The sequence below is a fragment of the Desarmillaria tabescens genome (assembly GCF_030435595.1).
Source record: "Desarmillaria tabescens strain CCBAS 213 chromosome Unknown EV420scaffold_16, whole genome shotgun sequence".
Taxonomy (NCBI): Eukaryota; Fungi; Basidiomycota; class Agaricomycetes; order Agaricales; family Physalacriaceae; genus Desarmillaria; species Desarmillaria tabescens.
Window position 1 is genome coordinate 175,668 of NW_026848315.1, and position 18,247 is coordinate 193,914.

At 49.3% G+C, this 18,247-nt stretch overlaps 7 protein-coding genes across 7 annotated transcripts; 3 read left to right on the top strand and 4 right to left on the bottom strand.

The window, feature by feature from the left end:
* Positions 1 to 267: 267 nt before the first annotated feature.
* On the bottom strand, positions 268 to 1,076 carry EV420DRAFT_1540280 (uncharacterized protein). Its single transcript, XM_060473074.1, has 2 exons — positions 988 to 1,076; positions 268 to 918 (listed from the first exon to the last, which is right to left on the bottom strand). The coding sequence occupies exon 2, from the start codon at positions 802 to 804 to the stop codon at positions 343 to 345; it is 462 nt and encodes a 153-aa protein (XP_060330994.1). The 5' UTR covers positions 805 to 918; positions 988 to 1,076; the 3' UTR covers positions 268 to 342.
* Positions 1,077 to 4,255: 3,179 nt separating this feature from the next.
* On the top strand, positions 4,256 to 4,609 carry EV420DRAFT_1270179 (uncharacterized protein; the record flags this gene model as incomplete). Its single annotated transcript, XM_060467553.1, has 1 exon — positions 4,256 to 4,609. A coding segment is annotated over one exon (354 nt), but the record flags the coding sequence as incomplete, so codon positions are not given.
* A 3,361-nt stretch (positions 4,610 to 7,970) lies between these two features.
* EV420DRAFT_1308249 (uncharacterized protein) lies at positions 7,971 to 9,509 on the top strand (the record flags this gene model as incomplete). Its single annotated transcript, XM_060468520.1, has 1 exon — positions 7,971 to 9,509. The coding sequence occupies exon 1, from the start codon at positions 8,112 to 8,114 to the stop codon at positions 9,507 to 9,509; it is 1,398 nt and encodes a 465-aa protein (XP_060330996.1). The 5' UTR covers positions 7,971 to 8,111.
* Positions 9,510 to 9,874: 365 nt separating this feature from the next.
* On the bottom strand, positions 9,875 to 10,486 carry EV420DRAFT_1479439 (uncharacterized protein; the record flags this gene model as incomplete). Its single annotated transcript, XM_060469577.1, has 3 exons — positions 9,875 to 10,147; positions 10,337 to 10,370; positions 10,422 to 10,486. 3 exons carry the CDS (start codon positions 10,484 to 10,486, stop codon positions 9,875 to 9,877), a joined length of 372 nt encoding a protein of 123 aa, XP_060330997.1.
* Positions 10,487 to 11,360: 874 nt separating this feature from the next.
* EV420DRAFT_1479440 (uncharacterized protein) lies at positions 11,361 to 12,209 on the bottom strand (the record flags this gene model as incomplete). Its single annotated transcript, XM_060469578.1, has 3 exons — positions 11,361 to 11,536; positions 11,632 to 11,761; positions 12,000 to 12,209. The coding sequence occupies 3 exons, from the start codon at positions 12,207 to 12,209 to the stop codon at positions 11,361 to 11,363; spliced, it is 516 nt and encodes a 171-aa protein (XP_060330998.1).
* A 1,698-nt stretch (positions 12,210 to 13,907) lies between these two features.
* On the bottom strand, positions 13,908 to 16,380 carry EV420DRAFT_1479441 (uncharacterized protein; the record flags this gene model as incomplete). Its single annotated transcript, XM_060469579.1, has 12 exons — positions 13,908 to 14,110; positions 14,230 to 14,285; positions 14,377 to 14,596; positions 14,693 to 14,729; positions 14,900 to 15,060; positions 15,110 to 15,226; positions 15,379 to 15,413; positions 15,597 to 15,652; positions 15,714 to 15,769; positions 15,850 to 15,854; positions 16,099 to 16,209; positions 16,238 to 16,380. 12 exons carry the CDS (start codon positions 16,378 to 16,380, stop codon positions 13,908 to 13,910), a joined length of 1,200 nt encoding a protein of 399 aa, XP_060330999.1.
* Positions 16,381 to 17,225: 845 nt separating this feature from the next.
* Positions 17,226 to 18,153, top strand: EV420DRAFT_330145 (uncharacterized protein). Its single transcript, XM_060481727.1, has 2 exons — positions 17,226 to 18,099; positions 18,151 to 18,153. The coding sequence occupies exon 1, from the start codon at positions 17,322 to 17,324 to the stop codon at positions 17,931 to 17,933; it is 612 nt and encodes a 203-aa protein (XP_060331000.1). The 5' UTR covers positions 17,226 to 17,321; the 3' UTR covers positions 17,934 to 18,099; positions 18,151 to 18,153.
* The last annotated feature ends 94 nt before the right edge of the window (positions 18,154 to 18,247 follow it).

The following is an 18,247-nucleotide window of genomic DNA, read 5'->3' on the forward strand; positions in this document are numbered from 1 at the left end:
ACAACATTAGATCTAGAAAAAGGGCAGGTTAGGTGGTTGTTAACAAAATCGAAGGATTCGCTCACCTTCACAAGATAAGTCGTGGTGCCTGTTGGTCAACGAGTCATGACGCCGTGATAACCTTGAGGCCAAAAAGCAACGCTAAACTTTAAAGAACATCAGAAACATAAGAAACACAAGAATAGGTAGGAAATATGATGAGCTCACCGTGAAGCTCAGTGAGCTCGATGCCGTTGTCGTTGTTATCATGGAAGGCAAAAAGCCTAAGTCGGGAAAGGCGGGTGATGGCAATCAGAAGATCACGTCCATCGACTTCGCCAGCATCAAGGACGCGTACAACGATCAGAAGAGCTCGTTGAAGAAGAGCCCAAAGAAGGGGAAAAGACGTCTGGGAGGACATGAGAGCGAGAGAATGAGGGAGAGGAGAGAGGAGAAGGAAAAGTGGGGTGAATAAAACCGGTCGGTAGCCATCGTATAGATACTCGTTCGTTGTCGTCTCGACCCTGTGGGTGTAGAATTCCAGAGTCCAACGGCCGGATGCTGAGGATAGGAAGATCCAATCAGGCGTAAAATTTCCAGTGCTGTGAAAATCGGAAATCTGGCAAAACGTTCAGAAGGGCTAGACGAGTTCCCCGTTGCATGGTAGACTTGCGGGCTGCTGATATTGTGCGCGAACAGGGATTCGCACGTCAAGGGAATATGATCCTTCCTCTGTCGAACCATCCCGTCCTGGTTTCCTCGAGATTGACGCGAAAGTGTGCAGAATGGATTTGAGAGACTTGGGAAAGTCGCTTTCAGACACATGGAACTCAGGTTGTTGTATCGGTAGCACAGCCCGACTCTCGTCAATGAGGCGACGCGTCTTCCAGGGTCCAGAGTGGTAGAGTATCGCTTTCTGCTGGTTCAAAGTGGATTAGGCTGGTGAAAGACGCGTCAAATGGTACATCATCCTCGATAACATAGGCACAGAGTGGATTTGAGACTCACAGTTGTTCAGAGGAAAATAGATATTATGTTTTGAGGTTGTTGAAGCGAAATTGCAGGACTCAAAGAAATAGTACGTAGCCAAGGTGGTCGCTGCCGCTTTCGGACATTGCCGCAAAGCTGCTTGCGACGCCCATCTCATCAGTGGTCACTCATGCTCTCGATGCAGCCAGTCCCTCCTCCCTCCCTCTCCCCCGTTCTCTTCACCACCTTTGTCTCGATTCACAAGCTACTTGGTGCCGAGTCCACCTTTGATGTTCAAGCCGGATTCTTCCAGCAAACCAGCGAAGGAACTGAGGAGGCACTCTAGCGCGTTTCGTCTACATATGGGGTCTAGTGGGGAGGTCTGCGCGAGTTTTGATCGTGCGCAGGGTGCTACTCCCAGTTTATTTCTATCACTGCATTACAAGATCTCATCTAGTCAATCACCTCTACCCTTCCCCGGACACCGCGCAGCCATCATCCTTTACGCATCCCAAAAGCTATGCTACCCTCACCGAGTCAACGACGAAACTCCCATACACCACCAGCACATAGTAAACTCGGACAAATCCTTCTACCACGAACATATGAGCCTCCGGACTAATCGTTAACCTTCAAGAGGGGTCTTCCTCCTGTGGACCGTCATTGGATATCGCCGCGAATATGAACAACGAGGCTCAATCTTTAGGTTTGTGAAACACCGAGGTGGTGGGGGCGACTGCTGGGAGTATATTTGGAGATACTGGTATATCCCATCCCGCGTGAAAACGTCGATTTCAGGATGGTACGAGGTTTTTCACACTTCCTTCACTCATCGTTCTAATTTACATTAAGCAGCCGGGTCCAAAATTATCGCAGGACTATACACTCTACATCGTCCACCAACTAGTCAAGGTGATGGCCCAGTTTACGCACTTGCATTCTGGTATCGCCTTTGAGAATTCCTCGACATCTCTCCCAACCTGACTATGAAGCGACTCGCAAGCTAGATTAGATTACTTGCTCGGTAGAAATTCCGCCGTAACCAACCCTCACCTGTCATTCCCCACCCTACCGAGTTCACTCTGCGCGTCACTACAAGTCTTTCGAGTAAAGATGTGTGGGTACGAAAATGACAGATGGAAGGAACGCAATCTGGCCTTGCTATGGCGGATTGGAAGACGCGTTTGGTTGGGAAAGATAGCAAGAGCGGGGCAGGATTCGGGATTGTGTTTTGAGCGTCTGCAGCTCTAGAATCCGCCCCTACATGCGACTCCCTCGTCACCACCAGCTGCTCCTTTTCCATGCGTAATAATGCTCCATCAACAACGTCCATGCGCAAGCATTGTCGTCGAGACCCTGCAAACCGAGGTTTGGGGTATTTGATATCAGCGTTCTGAGGGCAGAGGATGCTGTCGGGTAGTTTTGGTGGATGGATCAATAGACGGGCTGGGAGTGAAAGTGTTTGAAGTATCCGTTCGGAGTGTCTGCATACCACCCCCGTACTTCGTCTCAAATATGACCATATGACACGTATCCCCTCGGTGCCCGCAACGAGATTATCTGTCAACGACCCTGATTTCCAACGCGCGAGTCGGCGTATAGCACAGATTGAAGAATGAGCAGTCGAAGGGCTAGGGAGAGAGCGCATGCAGGCTAGCTGGATCGTCTGTACGTATTTTGTCCTGTGAATGCATCATCTTTTTCTCACATTGTCTTGTGCTCAAGTATTATAAGTTAGATTCCTGATATAAGTACGTGCTTTACATGCGAGTAAATACCGTGTAATAACCAGCAGGTCTCTTCTATGCGGCTGCGCTTATCCTGAAGCATCTGTTGTCCCAACGTTGAAGGCTAGGCATGGATTAGTCGGATTTATGAAGAGACAAGCGAGATAGACTTACAGTATAGGTGCACGGCATGATTGTACTTGGGGCATGAATGTAACTCCGCATGCTAACGAGTCCACGCTAAAGAGGGGATGTTATTGAACCGCTGTACAGTGTTGAAGAGAGGTCTTACTAGCGAGGTGCACGAGGTACGAGGAGTAACTTGCTACCTATTACAGACTGAAAGACGTAAACGACCGCGTCGAGAACAAGATTTCCGTCAAAACTGAGGCATTCAAATAAATTCCGTATTATTGCAAGTAGTCGAAGACGTCGAGAAGAAGGACTATTCCGAGAGATAATGGATTTTTGAGGGGAAACAGACCTGTAGGTGTATAAAAAAAGGTCAGAACATAGATTAATGCTGGGGAAAGAAAAAGAAGCCATGTACTAGGGAAATAGACACCTAGCATGAGTTGATTATCCCAAAACGGCCTATGCAGCCTGCCAGAAGATGCCCTTAGCACCCCCGCCAACTCGTTGCAAGCGATACATGTGTCGAATCCAGCCTAGACATCGGTGACAATTTTTTTTGAGAAGAGAGAGTCTTTCGTGTGGTGTTGAGAGGTCGTCATGATTGGCGTGGGTAAGAGGCGGAGCGAGAGTGAGAACCGACAGTGGTCGCAGAGAAAGATCTTAGATTCCCCCGCTCCCCTTACCATCCTCCTGCACAAACGGATACTCCTCGCCACTGAAAACGTGCCTCAGTAAACGGCGATACTCCGCCTGGAATCAAAATCATCCCGCAACCACAATCTTGCTCGGAAGATGCTTCATGCGTTCGCTGCCGTTCACTAATGAGTGATGCGTGGTGGGTACCCTTCAGAGGAAGTGACAGTCGTGTTGAAATGGGCGGATAAGACCAGGCTACAGCAAGTGTGAGTACGGTTGTATGTGGGTGAAAGTAGGGAGATATACCATCCCAGGACCCAAGAGCGCTCTTGTCACCTTTTCAACACTCCCTTCCCTTTGCACCAGCCGTCGACACCGATGATAGCTTCCTTGCCGAACAAAGGACCATCGTTTTAGCACCAACCCGTACCTCAACGTGAGAGGGAGAAGAACACAGAAGACACGGACGGCATAACCTGCACTATGAGAAGAGTTCTCATCTCCGTCTCCAGAGCCCAATCTTCCGTTCGTTAACCATCTATTTTTATTGCGCGTCCATCGCGGGGAAATTGACCTTGATCTCGAGTGTTTGACACTCAGCTGCAGGGAAAGGTCAGAATTTTATAAAGTGAGAAGAGAAATCGTTCGCCGTGAGGATCGTTGGAAGAAGAAGTGGGAAGAAGTGTGACGTCACCAAAGTCAAACAGGCCTGCCTTCAAGTTCGTACCCTGCTTCGATCGTTTCTTCCTAACCACGACCTGAATGTACCTATTCCTGCACATAGCAAAGCCTTAGTCCGACTGCCGACATCATCGCATACTCTCGCCGTTGAGGTTCTACGATGGGCTGAACGCCGTCGTCCACCTGTCCCTCATTCCCAGTGTTTATGCCGCTTCTACCTATCGGAAGTTGAAGATGAAGTGCACGCTTTGTTGTACTGCGACGGATCACAATCCTTGGAAGATTTGCGATCTGATTTCTTTAAATCCGTTTTCCTAATTGCCACCGGCCATTTTGCGAATCTGTTGAAATCGACGGCGTCTGGTTTTGAAGTAATACACGTCCTACTGGGAGCAGATGATATGAAAATAGTTGGAGCTCTCGCTAAATATGTATTCAACGTTTTCCGCAGTTTTAGTACCGTACCGTTATATTATTCGTGAATGATTTTTTTGGGTACCCCATGAAGAGTCTCTACTCCGCGCGACACACTCAAAAGCGTGATCACAACGGTATGAGCCTTCGTGGCCACAGCACATGGTTCGCCATGTCAGGGCTGTGGGCCCGGCCGTTCCTTATTGGGACCTTGTGCCGGTAACAACACCAACACCAACACCAACACCACGCTAACATTGTGCAGCGTCTTCCCGATCTCTGTTCTGTTCTACCTCTTCCTACGCGTCGATTGGCCCCACTTCGCGTCAGCGCCCCGAGACGGAGAGAGAACGCACTCCGGCATGAAATTTCAAGAACCAGTCTCTCGGGGACCCCTTAGTGGCTCTCACAGTCTGCATGGATACGGGAGATTAGCCTGAGCGAAGTATCGCAGAGATTTGGTTTCTGAGTGGTTGGCGTAGCCGGGCTTACACCACTTTGTCTTGATGAGAGGACTAGCACCGAGTCCGTTGCTCTCCGACGTCTGCAGACACAACCTCAGACACAACAATACGGCATATAGACGTCATCTTATTCTCTTCTTCCCTTTCTCCCTACGCGTTGCTAGGCACCACCTCGCGTCAGCGCCACGAGAGCAACAAATGGAGAGAGAACGCACTCCGACAAGAACCAGCCTCTTCGACAATGGACTCAACGGCAGCGTCTCTATATGGATACGCCACAGATTTCGGGAGGTGCGCCAAGAGCAGAGATTAGCCTGAACAAAGTAATGCAGAATTTGGTTTCTGGGGAAGCTGGCGTGGGTCAGGCTTAGTCCATCATCGATATCAGGTATGATTATTGTTAGATCCACCGCTACCTTTGTCGAAATTTCACCCCGGTTAGCATCTCATCCGGATAATGACATCCAGCGAATCCAAAGTATTAGCTGCAGGAATAGCAGGCGTGCACCGTGGTGCTGCTCTCTCAGCACGGTAATCGTTAGTAGACCATCTATACCAGCCACCTCTCCAAGATTGAGAAGGCTACATCAACGTCCGTTGCTCATCACATCTATGTCTTCCTACACTGTGCAGCTATCATGATCCAACCCTCACTCCCCGCTCCCCCAAAAACGTCTCCAAAACTATGGCGGACCATCAATGCTATCCCGAATATTTAGCAAGCTTGTATCGGTCAACATACATCTGATCAGGGCGCACTCCACTCGCAGTCGACTTACCGATGTTGAATCTGACTGGACTCTTCTCCTTGGCCCCATAATCTACTCTTCCTCCACTGGCGGGTATTCTCCATCTGCGTCGACCATGATTCCGACTGGGGACAGGACGCTCTCCTTCCATATATCATATTTTCCCGACTCCCGAACACCTCTCCATCATCCGTTTCATCCGTCACTCCGACGTTTCATCATGTAACAAACTATGGGGGGAGCATTCTTATAGAGGGCTTATCGAAGCTCTCGAGCGTATGTTTTGCAGCATTTGTTAATCCTTCATCTCCTACCACCGCCGCAGGCCATCAGCAGGCTGCATCTAGAGCAGTTCAGAAAATATCCCATGGAATACGAGAGCTTCCGATGGCTCCTTTTGGGATTGCCATCATTGAGTGACGAGGTGCAACCCGAGGGTAAAGCTATAAAGATTTGTCAGAATACTTAGTACGTGTCAGACTGAAGGGATGCCGCTATCGCGTCGAGCTCTCAGACGGCAGTGCATACTCAGACGTTCTCACGCTCCGACTATCATCACCAGAACGGTTGAAATCGCGAACTTCTTGCTATCTTCAGCGTGCTACACCAGCAAAATCACCGGGAAGACATCCGTTCACAATTTGGACATAACCTTCATCGCATCGCCTTCCTCGGTCGTACACGATAGTCGGACGAACCGCCTGCGAGCCTTACCAACACCGAGCACCTGCAAACAGAGTCGCAGCTGTTTCTATTGCACTATCGCATCTACCCTACCCAGGCACTCTCCTCCACCGTGTAGCTGTCTGTCTTCTTTCCTTCATCACCACAGCAGCCTCTAGGACATCACCGGCACCAAGCAAACGAAGAAACGCCACTCCACCACTCCACAGCAAACTCAGCCTGTAAAAGCCTCTAACGATCCTCCCACTACGAACGTACGAGCCTCCCAACTAATCGTCAACATCAAAGGAGCTCTCGATGATGCTCAATGAACCGTTATTTACTATCGGACCTCTACCTTCCCATCTCCTACATTTTCTGGCATCCAGTACATCCGACATTCAATGATGAAACTGGCACTGCTTCCCGTGATCATCTCGTAGACCAGGGGCTGTATTCCAAGCAGGGCGTCAGAAGCGGTGGTGGACTGGCACGGTATGATATCCGTACTACGGGATATGATCGTGAGTTTTTCTCCCAGATAGTGTGTTCGGCCTACTAATCATTTCTTTAGGTAACCCCATTCTCCACAGGAAGGAGAGACATCGCATGAATTGTTGAACACATGCGACGATCCTGTTGTAGATTTCGCTATCGCGTCCGCCGACTCCATAGTTCGGAAGTAATGAGCTGTTGGATATCAGGTATGGGTTTTATCAGATCCACCGCTCTCTTCATCTAATTTTGACTTCAGTGGCGTCTCATCACCGTGTATGCTGTACGACGCAACTTCTCGTTTCCCCATCGGTAAAGGCATTCGTGCCGAATGAGTCTGGGGCGTCGTGTCCTTACTAGCAGCGTGGTTCTAGTTCTGTATAGATGGACTCAAATTATCTACTATTATCCTACCGTGACGCTCGGGACGAATGCTGAGGCCTGAGGATTGTGTACTGTTAGGAACACGAATGTTATAGAAGCGGCCAAAACACCTGACAACTACGACCAAAAATGACAAGCGCCATGGCTGCTAATCTCGATTTCCCTTAGACGCCGTAGAGGTGTACACCACCCACTCTCCCGACGTATCTGCTGGGATCGCAGCCTTGCAAAATGAACTTGTCCGCAGTTCCCAAGCAAACGTCTTCGATTTATGTGAAATAAGTTGATCCATGCGGGAAAGCATTTAAGAGCTTGACAGAACGAAGACTTCTATCATGCTATTTACACACAACAACCAGGGGGTATTTGGGCTGTGATTTGCAAGTTGTGATGCCTCGAGGCAAACACCTTTTCGTTTAGCACTCACTCGACCTACGTGCCCTTCTGAGCCTAGAAAAATGAGAAATACTAGGTCTGGTATTGATAAACACCGCCGTCGACGAAAGGTATGTCAGTCGGGAAACACACAGAGGGGAAATTAATAACATTTCCAGGAAATCTCTCTTCCCAAAGTTACGATCTCCGCCTTCACTGAGACTGGCCAACCCAAATCGTCAATCGTCGTTCCAAAGCAACGGGCGCACACTGGTAGAAAGCCTGTGATATCATCCCGCCTTGCTGACACTCCCTGTGCTACCCTCGGCGTTCGAGGCCTCTTGGATCAACTCAACACCACACTCAGAACATCACACACCCTGACACCATCTCTCTCCTCCCTTCTCGAAGAGTGCATCGAAAACAACTACGACCTTGGCATGGCATATGGCCGCCTCCGCCAAATATGGTACACCCGCAACTGGAGCACTACACGAGACACATTGCGTAAATGGGAAGAGGCGGACCGGGAGATGCGACGGAAAGCACTCGTTGGTAACCGGATCATCAATCCAATGTTGCAACCTCGACGCGTGTGGGATCTGTACAGCAATCGGGTGGTGCCATGGTGGTGCACAGGACTCGGAAGCTCCTCTTGTGGTGACTGGAAGTGGAAGTGGCCCGGGATGCTTCGGCCGATATCTCATGCATGGGTAGATGAGAAGGATCGTGTCGATGTGCAGACACCCATCAACAGATATGAATGGCCTGTTCCTATCCCGAAGGACACTAGCCTCAACCTTGTCCGCATTGAGATGCTCAATCTTCAAGTGGAATATGGGTGGTTGGACGTTCTCTGTTTGAGACAGGAGGGCGGACTGGGGGAGGACATGCGCAGGGATGAGTGGAAGCTGGATGTGCCCACCATTGGAGCAGTGTATCATCGGAGCAGTGTGGTGATTTATTTGAGTGGGCTGGGTCGGCCTTTGAGTTTGAAGGAGGGCGACTTGGATAGTGATAAGTGTTGGTTTAGACGTGCATGGACACTACAGGAGGTTGGCAGCAGCAGGGTAATTGCTGGGGACACACCAGATGGACCACTGCAAGCCGAGTGTAATCACGGGAAGTATGAGACTCCGCTACTGACCAGGTTTCACGAGCAGCTGCAGTCTATGAGTGGCATGTCGTATACTGGTGTGTTTGTGGCACTGAAGAGCATGCAGAATCGGGTGTCGACCAACCCAGTGGACAAAGTTGCGGGACTGGCATTTCGTCTGCAGTCCAACACAATACCGGCATACTACGAGAGCGAGTCTCTCGAGGACGCATGGACAGCACTCGTGAATTCGAGGCATGCGGGGGTTCGGGGAATGTTGTTCTGCTTGTATTCTGAACCAGGCAATGCAGGCAGAAAATGGAGACCATCATGGGACCAGGTTATGACGAAGTCTCTGCCTGCATATCCTTACTCCAACATCGACGTTGATTGGAATAAGATGGATGAAGACTCGTGTGGTGCGGGGTGCATTGAAAAGGGGCTGGTGCGGGGGTTGGCTGTTGTGGAAGGGCGTGATCGACGTGGGGAGTTGATTGTTAAAGGCAAGGATGGGATGGAACATGCATTCAACATCACGGCCACCCATGAGTACCCGATACCTGAAGGCACATACACACTGATTTGTGCTAATAAATGGATGTTCCAATGTTGGGTTGTCGGGCGAAGACTGCCAAGGGAAAGGTTTGAGAAAGTGTCGGTGTTGGAAATTACCAATAGATATGAAGCGAGTCAGTTAGAGGACCTGAATGTTACTAAAAAGTGTCGGAATATTCTTGTTTGAGTACACATTGTACTAGCTCTTCTTAAACCAAGTGGTTATCATGCCTACCTGGGAGGGTGCGAAGGACTGCTCTTATGAAGGGTTCACACTGATGATGCTAGGTATAAAGGCTGCTTGATCACGAAAACCCACGCTACACAACGATATACTATGTAGCTCTTTACATATCCATCGAAAATCAAACAGGGGTAGAACCGGGAAAACTGAAAGACAAGGAAAAGGAGTAGGGTGAAGTATCTTGGTAAAGAGTCAGCTCAGCATCACGAGAGGTAAAGAATCCTACCATAGCATCTTGCTTCCTCTTGATATTTTTCATCACAATCTGCACCATGAAGTGGTCGCGTAGCAAGTGAATAAGATGTTTCTCAATGGAAAGACTCTTCGCCAAGAATTTCTTCTAAGTCCCTCCTCGTCTGTTGCCACGTGAGGACGCGTTTCATCGTATCTCGGCCCATTATTTGCAGGACATCCGTATTGAGATAGTCGATGTATCGATGCTGCTTTCCTTCGTAATACTGCACACCCATTATGATGAGCATGTCACTAGCACCGAGAATCGACCATACCGCACCCAACGAATCCATTGCCTCGTGGAAATACCCAATACCCATCTTTAATGTCTCCGTCAATCCTTCGTCCTGCAAATGGTCAAGATGAACCTGCAACCTCGACGTTAAGGGGCCTGTCTGGTTTGCTATAAATAGCGCTGTTAATAAACAGATTGTCGATGGCGAGGAACTATTTTCCGTGAGGAACAAAGATGATGACAGGTTTTGTGGGTTCTTTCATATCGTCATCCCGATAGCTGACACCAACACCATACGTACCGAGACCCAGTGAGCAAAGCGTATTTGCACGAAACTGAGAGGATGAAGTCAATAGAAGAGACATTTTAAATAGAAGATAGCTTACAGACACAGATAGGTGTATCCCAGCCAGTTATCACAATTTCGGATCGTGTTCGAGATAATGTTCATGTTGAAGTTGTCGGCCAACTTGGGTAGAGACTCAAAAGACAGGTGGTCGTTGAGCAAACTCAGGTAGTCCTGGAGCTCGGAGGTAATGGTAACGTCGTACGGATCGTACTGCGGTCGACCTACACGTAGATCTGGGTTCCTTTTATGATGATCGTACAGGCTGGCAGATTGACACCTCAGGCTAGCGTCGCAGTGGCGTGATGGATACCGAAACGAATAGGAAGGAGACCAAGAACTTGACGTCGTTCAACGTGAGCTTCAGTCGGAAATTCCCATGTAACGCCGCCAGCTTTGACGAACTAGGTGATTGTCTCCTTCTCCACCCTCATGTCGCCCAGGAATTTGGCCGTTTTCGCGCGAGTGCATGAAAACCAGGGTTTGATTCTTTCCAGCCTGGTCGATGACTTCTTGTAGCAGACAACATTTGTCCCTCGATATTGTGAGCCAGCGATTGCCTTCTCCCCTGTAACTCTGGTGGACCACTCGTGAGATCGATATGACGCGTCGAAATATAAAAACTCTTTCGATTCGTCTATTCGTCTGCAAGCTCTGGAAGCACAACCTTCTCTGCGAGCTCCAGACACCCACGTCAAACATCCAGGTCAAGGTCCGCCAACTCTGTAGAATCCTTTTCATCAATGTTGTCTGTTGTATCAGCCTCGATGGCCGCGTCTTGTGTACAGTCATGTCCAACAAAGACACCGTCGGACCCTTGGCCTATACCAAAACGTCCCTTCGCCAGTGTTTAGGCAGATGTCTCCACGGATGTCGCAGCAAGACCTTGATTCCGTACTGGAGAGTCCGCCGAGGTCCATAGAAGAGCCTTGTGACCTCATCCTGGGAAAATGTGTCTCGAATGAATACAGGATTCTGATTAGGATTGGCCTTGATTCTTGACACGAGCTCCAATGCGATGTGGACCGTAGAGAAGGTTCAGATGATCGAAAGACAGAAGGGGATTCTCGATATGATGATTGTCGGTAATCCGTTGCTTCGTCATTTGGGAGTCACCCGTAAGTTCACCGACTTCGATAGCATAGGGACATTGGTCTAAGTATCAAGAATTATCAGCGATGAAATCAAGATGCAACATGATAAGCATACCTTTTCATCGCTGGTAGGTGTGCAAATAAGAATGGGCTTACTGATGCCATACGCAGTAGGATAAATCTTGCGCTGAACGCGGTGAAGCTCAGGAACGATGAACAGGTGTGCCTTCGCCTGGTGATCTTCTGCTAGTTCATGAAAAATCCATCGCACAACCATCCCTCGAGTCTCGCAAAGTAACTTCAGCATTGACACTAACATCCGCACAGCTCCACGGTGTGAGCTTCGTGCACTAGATGAGGATATCGAGATATTTAAGGAATCCTCTCCGACTTGAGATGAAAACTCCGATAGTAGAAATGCTCTATGAGCTGATCTTCGTAGTCACGAAGGTCGTACTCGGCTGAACCACGAATGGAGAGTACCAGGAAGGACTTGTTGGTAGCGTCGTCGGGTCAGAGCACACCTCAGTGATCTGTCGCGGGAGGAATGTCTTTATTGGCCTTGGATTTTGCGACTGAGCCTCTTCGCCAACTTCGCCGCCTACTTCAAGTACAGCCTCGCCGTCCCAACCCTCTTCGACGTCGTCTGATTCATCTCTGAGCTCAAAGTCGTCTTCGTCCTCCTCCTCTTGTTCCTCTTCATTGAAACCACGGCGACCAACGACATATTGCATCCTTCCGCTCCACACTGGGATCCACCTAGCCTCGTCTTCAGCGCCAGTCAGTACTCTTCTTCAACAGACTGATGAGTCGAGAAAACTGCTCACCAGTTATAGGCCCAATGTCATCTTGTATCTTCGATTGGTGGTCCGCCGCATTCTGTTTATTCTTTTCCACGTCCTTGGGGATGCTTCAGATGACGCGACTCGAGTGAAGTGGGTGTATCATCCAATTCTTGATCTCTACGAGGGAGTGCAGACGGATCTGTAGTAAGAACCAGAGAGAAATGGCACCGCGGTCTTACTAAAAAGGGCTTGAGCCTGGGTGTAAGTAAGGGGTTGTCGACGCGTCAGAGTGGAGTGATGCGTCGGTGTGCGAGTCGAGTCGGAGTAAGGGGCCGACATCAGCCCGTGCTCAGATGTTCTCACGCTCTAACTATCATCCATGTCATCATCAGAACGGTCGAGATCGCGAACTCAATGGAGGCTACATCGATTCGATGAGCACCTGGAAATCTCTACCCAAATCTTATTCTTCTTCAGTCGTAACAAAGCTGTACACGATAGTCGGACGAATCGCCTGCGAACTGAGTACTGAGCGCGCCTACCTCGCTTCGCTTACAATCGGACTCTCGGTTGCTTCTAACGTACTATCTCATCTACCCTGCCCCGGCACATCCCTCCACTGTGTAGCTGTCTCTCCGCAGACTCAAGGACAAACGCCTGGTATCCTCCGCCAAACCCCAGCTCTTTCACGAAGCGAACGGCGAAACATCCGCGCGCTATCACCGCACAGCGAACTCAGCCTGCAAAAGCCTCTAATGACCCATCGAGCCACCACGAGTGTACGGGCCTCCCGCCTATTTGTCGACATCGAAGGAGCGTCCCTCGGAGCTGCAAATCCACTCGACAGTGCTTAATGAACGCTATTTACTATCAGATCTCCTCCTTCCTATCTTCCACATTTTCTGGTATCCGGTGCACTTGATACAGAAATCTTAACCTCAGCCTAGCGAACGGTGATACTGCCGCCCGTGACCACTTTGTATATCAGTGGCTGTATCCTAAGCAGGCCGTCAAAGCCTGCTGAAGTTGTGGCGAACTGGTACGGTACCCACCAAGCTCGAGCCTCGCGAATTACGAGGACGAGATCGAGGGAACTACTGGGCCGTAGCATGCGAGCAGCAGTTTCGAACATATCTTTCCAGCTCAGCCGGAAGATCCTGGATCGGAAAGTAATCTACAGTCGTCGTGGCCAGGTACCAATCACTTGAAGGTCACGAAACATTGTTGACATCTTGGAGGCATCGATAGACTTCAGCCAAGATTGCAGCGAGGAAACTGGAAGAATTGGAAGGGTTACTGCTTTAACTCTAACAGCACGTATCTTTATTCAGCTTATTCTCTGAATCACAGAGTCACAGTCCGAGCCTTGACTTTTAGAATGAATCCATGTACTGATTTACAAGTCGACGCGGGAATTCCCTGAGAGTTATTTAAAGACTAGATGATGTCCTCCAGATGAGATTTTATCTAATGAATCAATCCAGTTCCTCGAGATGATAGTAAATTTGGATCCACGCGTGCGGTACAAAAAAAAAGACCTCGGCAGCTATATGGAGAGCACAGAACGTATAATTTACTCATCAGGCAACGTGTACGTTACACGTGGCGAAGCACCTTCTATCATACGCCCCGACCATCACTCTTGTTTCACGCCCATACGGACGGCCAGACATGGTAGGCGACTCTCATCTGCAAGAGCAACTCCAAAATTCCCTTTCTAGACCACGAAGAGTTCTCCTCTATGTTCATCCTGAAGGTTTGTAAGGTTTCACCAGAGTCAGTTGCGCCGTCTCTGGGCCCAATCACTGCCCTCCTAGATGCTCGGTCGTCATTCGAAATCGCAACAAATCCTGATGAACGTGTAGGACAACGAGGGTTGATACGATGTTTGTGAGTTGCTAGGATCATGGGCAGGACTAGTACTGATGCAGAGGTCTCTGGTAGAAATGCCGCACTGATCAACCCTTACTCTCCGCTCTCATGCAAGTAGATCCACCCTGCGCCTCTCCATGACGTGTACCAGGTCTTTGGAGTGCAGATACGTGAAGACGAGCATCTCGGAATCCGATACGAAATTATCAAACAGAAGGAACGTACTCGGACGCCAGAAACTGACTGTGAGGCCAACCTCTCAGAGGGCGCTCTGACGATTTTTATATGGCGTATCGGGAGACGCGTTCGGGTGAGGAAGATAGCGAGAGCGGGTGAGGTTGGCAATGGTGTTTCGTAGTGTCTGTATCTCTGAAATCCGCCTCTGCACGTGACTCCTTCGTCACCCACATTTGCGCCTTTTCCACACTCCGCATCAATAATGCCTTGCGGGCCGATATCCAACGCTAGTACGCAGACAATGTCGTCAAGACTCTACAAGGCAGGGTTTAATGCGTTCGATACCAGTGTTCTGAGGGAGGACGCTGTTGGGTAATTCTTACAACAACCCAACCCAACAAAGTCGCGCATGATAGTCCACTACGAACCATGCGCATTTCAGTTCACTGCCCACCAAGCAGACTATAAAACGAGCTATCATTACCAAGAGAACGACGAAATGCTCACGCCTCCTCACCGCAAGCTCTAACATTCCTCCCGCTCCCGACGACTCTCCCGACATTCTCAACTTAAAGGTCAGGATCGCCCACCACATTGGAACGCCTCTCGGAGCTGCAAATCTGCTCGATGCTCTTTTGCACCTTTTCCTTCACACCTCGCACATTTTCTGGCGTCCAGTACATCCGACACGGCAACCTCGACCAACGGTGAAGCTGCCGCCAGCGTGACCAACTCGTATGGTGGTTGTATCCTAGGCGGGCGTCAGAGTCCGCTGATGTGGTGGTGAACTGGTACGGGACCTACCGTGTTCGGGCCTTGCGGGCTATGAGGACGAGACTGAGAGGACTCTGGGTCGCAGTCTCGAAAATCCATCTCTCTGTCGAGCTCGGTCGGAAGATCCTGGATCAAGTACCATGCTATAAACAACGAGGGATGCGAAACACGATGGAGGTATCGATAGACTCCGACTAAGACTATAATGGGAGAGGAAATCGAAATGGTTGGAAGAGAACGTCTTGGCACCGAGCAGTGTCTTTATTCCTTCGATTAGCTACACAGACATACTAACCCTTCTCTCCAATGTATTTTCTCTCGCGTTCATTTCTATTGTAAATTATGCAATGTTTTAAATGCATTTATAAAATTCCTGATATATGTGCTTTACTTACATGTAAGTACAATGTAATGGTTAGCAGAAGGGACTCTTCCCACATCCTCCCGCATCTATATGTACCCCTCACGCGAATCCCGCAAATAATCACGACCTCCTCTGTCTACCTTACTTACATCTCCCCCTTTTGGCTGTGCCTATCCCGAGGCACCCGTCGTCCCAGCGTCGAAACCTATGTAGGTTAGCCAAATTCCACCACTGCCCTTATCATCCTTCTGTCCCTCAAAACACACCTCGGCAAATGTCGATACCTCAAGAGGAGCCAAATGCTCAGAGGACTGGGTTCCGCCTACAAGGTTGCGTTATTTTCTTGTTCTACGAGTGATGCATGTCAAGGCGGCGTAGTGGGTGCTCTTCCAGGGAACTGACATGGGCTACGACAAGAGTGAGCACGGCTGAATGATATGGGGGACGGAAGGGTGACCTATTATTCTGAATATGCTCTCGTCATCTCTTCAGCGCTCTCTTCCCTTTGCTCCAGTTTTCGACAGCGTTGTCTTGACAGAGTTCGTTTGGTTTGTCGTTACCCGAATAAAGGTGTACTGTTTTAGCGCCAAAACCCGTACTTCAACGACGACGTGAGAGTAGAAAATGACGGAATGTCCACTATAAGCACACAAGCCAGAGTTCTCATCCGATCCGTCTTCAAAGTCCAACAATGTCGACGTCTGTTTCTCTCGGTGTGTCCATCGCGGGGAAATCAACCTTGGTATTGAGGATTTAGTAGTCCTAATCAAAGGTCAACTGCAAAAGTGACGACAAAAATTGCTTGCCGTGAATCGTAAATTCGGTGTAGTCGTTGGGAAGGAATCCAAGAAGCCTGACGTCACCAAAAACCAAACATGCCCGAGCTTTCAACACTGCTCCGATCGTTTCCTTCTCACCATTCTGCCTCTGCATCTATCTCGTTTTCTATTCTCTTCTCCTTCTCCCTAAGCGTCGATTAGCCCTACCTCGCAGAAGCAGCAAATGATGAGAGAATGCACTCCGACAAGAACCGGCCTCCGACACTGGAAACCTCACGACAGTGTGCTTATATGAATTTTGGGGGCACGGAAGAAGCAGGGAAGAGCCTGAGCGAGGTGAAGGAGGATGTAGTTTCTGAGGAGATTTATGTGGGCATCCCTTCGAACACTGTTGGAAGACGTATCAGGGATATATCGGCTCGATAACATAGATGACTTCGCCGGTGACGCACTGGACCTACTGTAAAACGATGATTCCCTGCTCCCGTTTCTCTACGCGTTGTCTATCAATCGATTTCGCGATCCCGCCAAGCTATTCACCTTCTACAGGTGGGATTATGGCTGCATTTTAATCTGGATGTTATCCCACCTCCTGGCGCATCCAGTGTTCGTTGCGATGGGTTCGAGAGCTGGCCTGTATGAATAGGGACGGCTTTATGATAGGGTTGTCTGATACTGGAGTCGAAGGTATGTAAAAGTCTTCGGGACTGCGTAGTGCAATGTGATCTGATGCATGCTTAAAAGACTTCCTGTTTCCTCGTCGTTTCATTATCAACTATGAAGACGTACATACATTTGGGAATGATCCAGTGAGCTTATCACGAATGGCCGTTACATTGAAGCTAACAAGCCTATCCAAGTGACTTCCGATGAAGGACGAACACACCATGTGTCGTCTTCATGGATTAATTCCCATTTGGTCTATGTTCCTGCGACTTAGCCGCTGCGTTCGATGTCATTTCAACAGCGCTATCTCCACACTGGTAGATCCAAGACCATGTGCCGTGAACGATCTATCAGACGCGTTGCTCCTCGGCTCTCCAAACTCGCAAGCGACTCTTTCGACCAAAGTTATCCCTCCGTGGTGAGGAAGATATGCCATGTCAATTGACGTTGGCGAAGGACGGTGATATCCTCTCCAAAAAATGTTCCAGCACATCGATCGATGCTATAGTCCCGAAGGTTTACAGCCAGTCTGCGTTGATCAACATGCATATGATCAGGGCGTACCCACTCACGGTCGACTCACGGCTGGCCCTTCACAACACTGAATCTGACTGTACCCTACTCCTTGAACACGTAATCTACTCTTTCTCCCGCTGGTGGCTACTCCCCATCCATGGCGACCGTGATTCCAACTGGGACAACACCCTCTCCTTCTACACTTCTGTACATCATATTTTCCTAATTCTCGAACATGTCTCCATCATTCGTCACTCGGCCGTTTCATCGTGCAACGAGCTTTGCAGAGGAGCATTCTCAAAGAGGGATCGTCGAAGCTCTCGAGCATATGTATTGCACCATTCATCAGTCCTTCATCTCCTACCACCGCCGCAGGCCATCAGCATACTGCATCCAGAGCAGTTTGGAGAATGTACAATGAAATACGTGAGCTTCCGATGGCACATTTTGGGATTCCCGTCGTTGGCGAACGTTCTATCGATCTGTGGCAACTTTGTTGACGGTCGGAGATTTGGATGTTCCTAACCTCCGAACATTGAGGTATGGCCTCTTTCGGACGTATCCTCTCAACTCGTTTTCTGGATCGATTTGCGCTGATGAGAAGACTGGACGTCCACCCGTCCCTTCCCCTGAGATATCGCCAGCCGGCAACAATATAACTCGCGAACCTGAATGAAGAATCTCTGTAACTGTGAGTTTTTCTCTCAAATTGTATGTTCAGCCTACTAATCTTTATTCTTAGGCAAAGCCATTGCAGGAAGGAGAGGCATTGCATGAATTGCTGATCACATGTGACGATCCTGCCGTAGATTTCACTACGACGTCCGCTGAGTCCATCT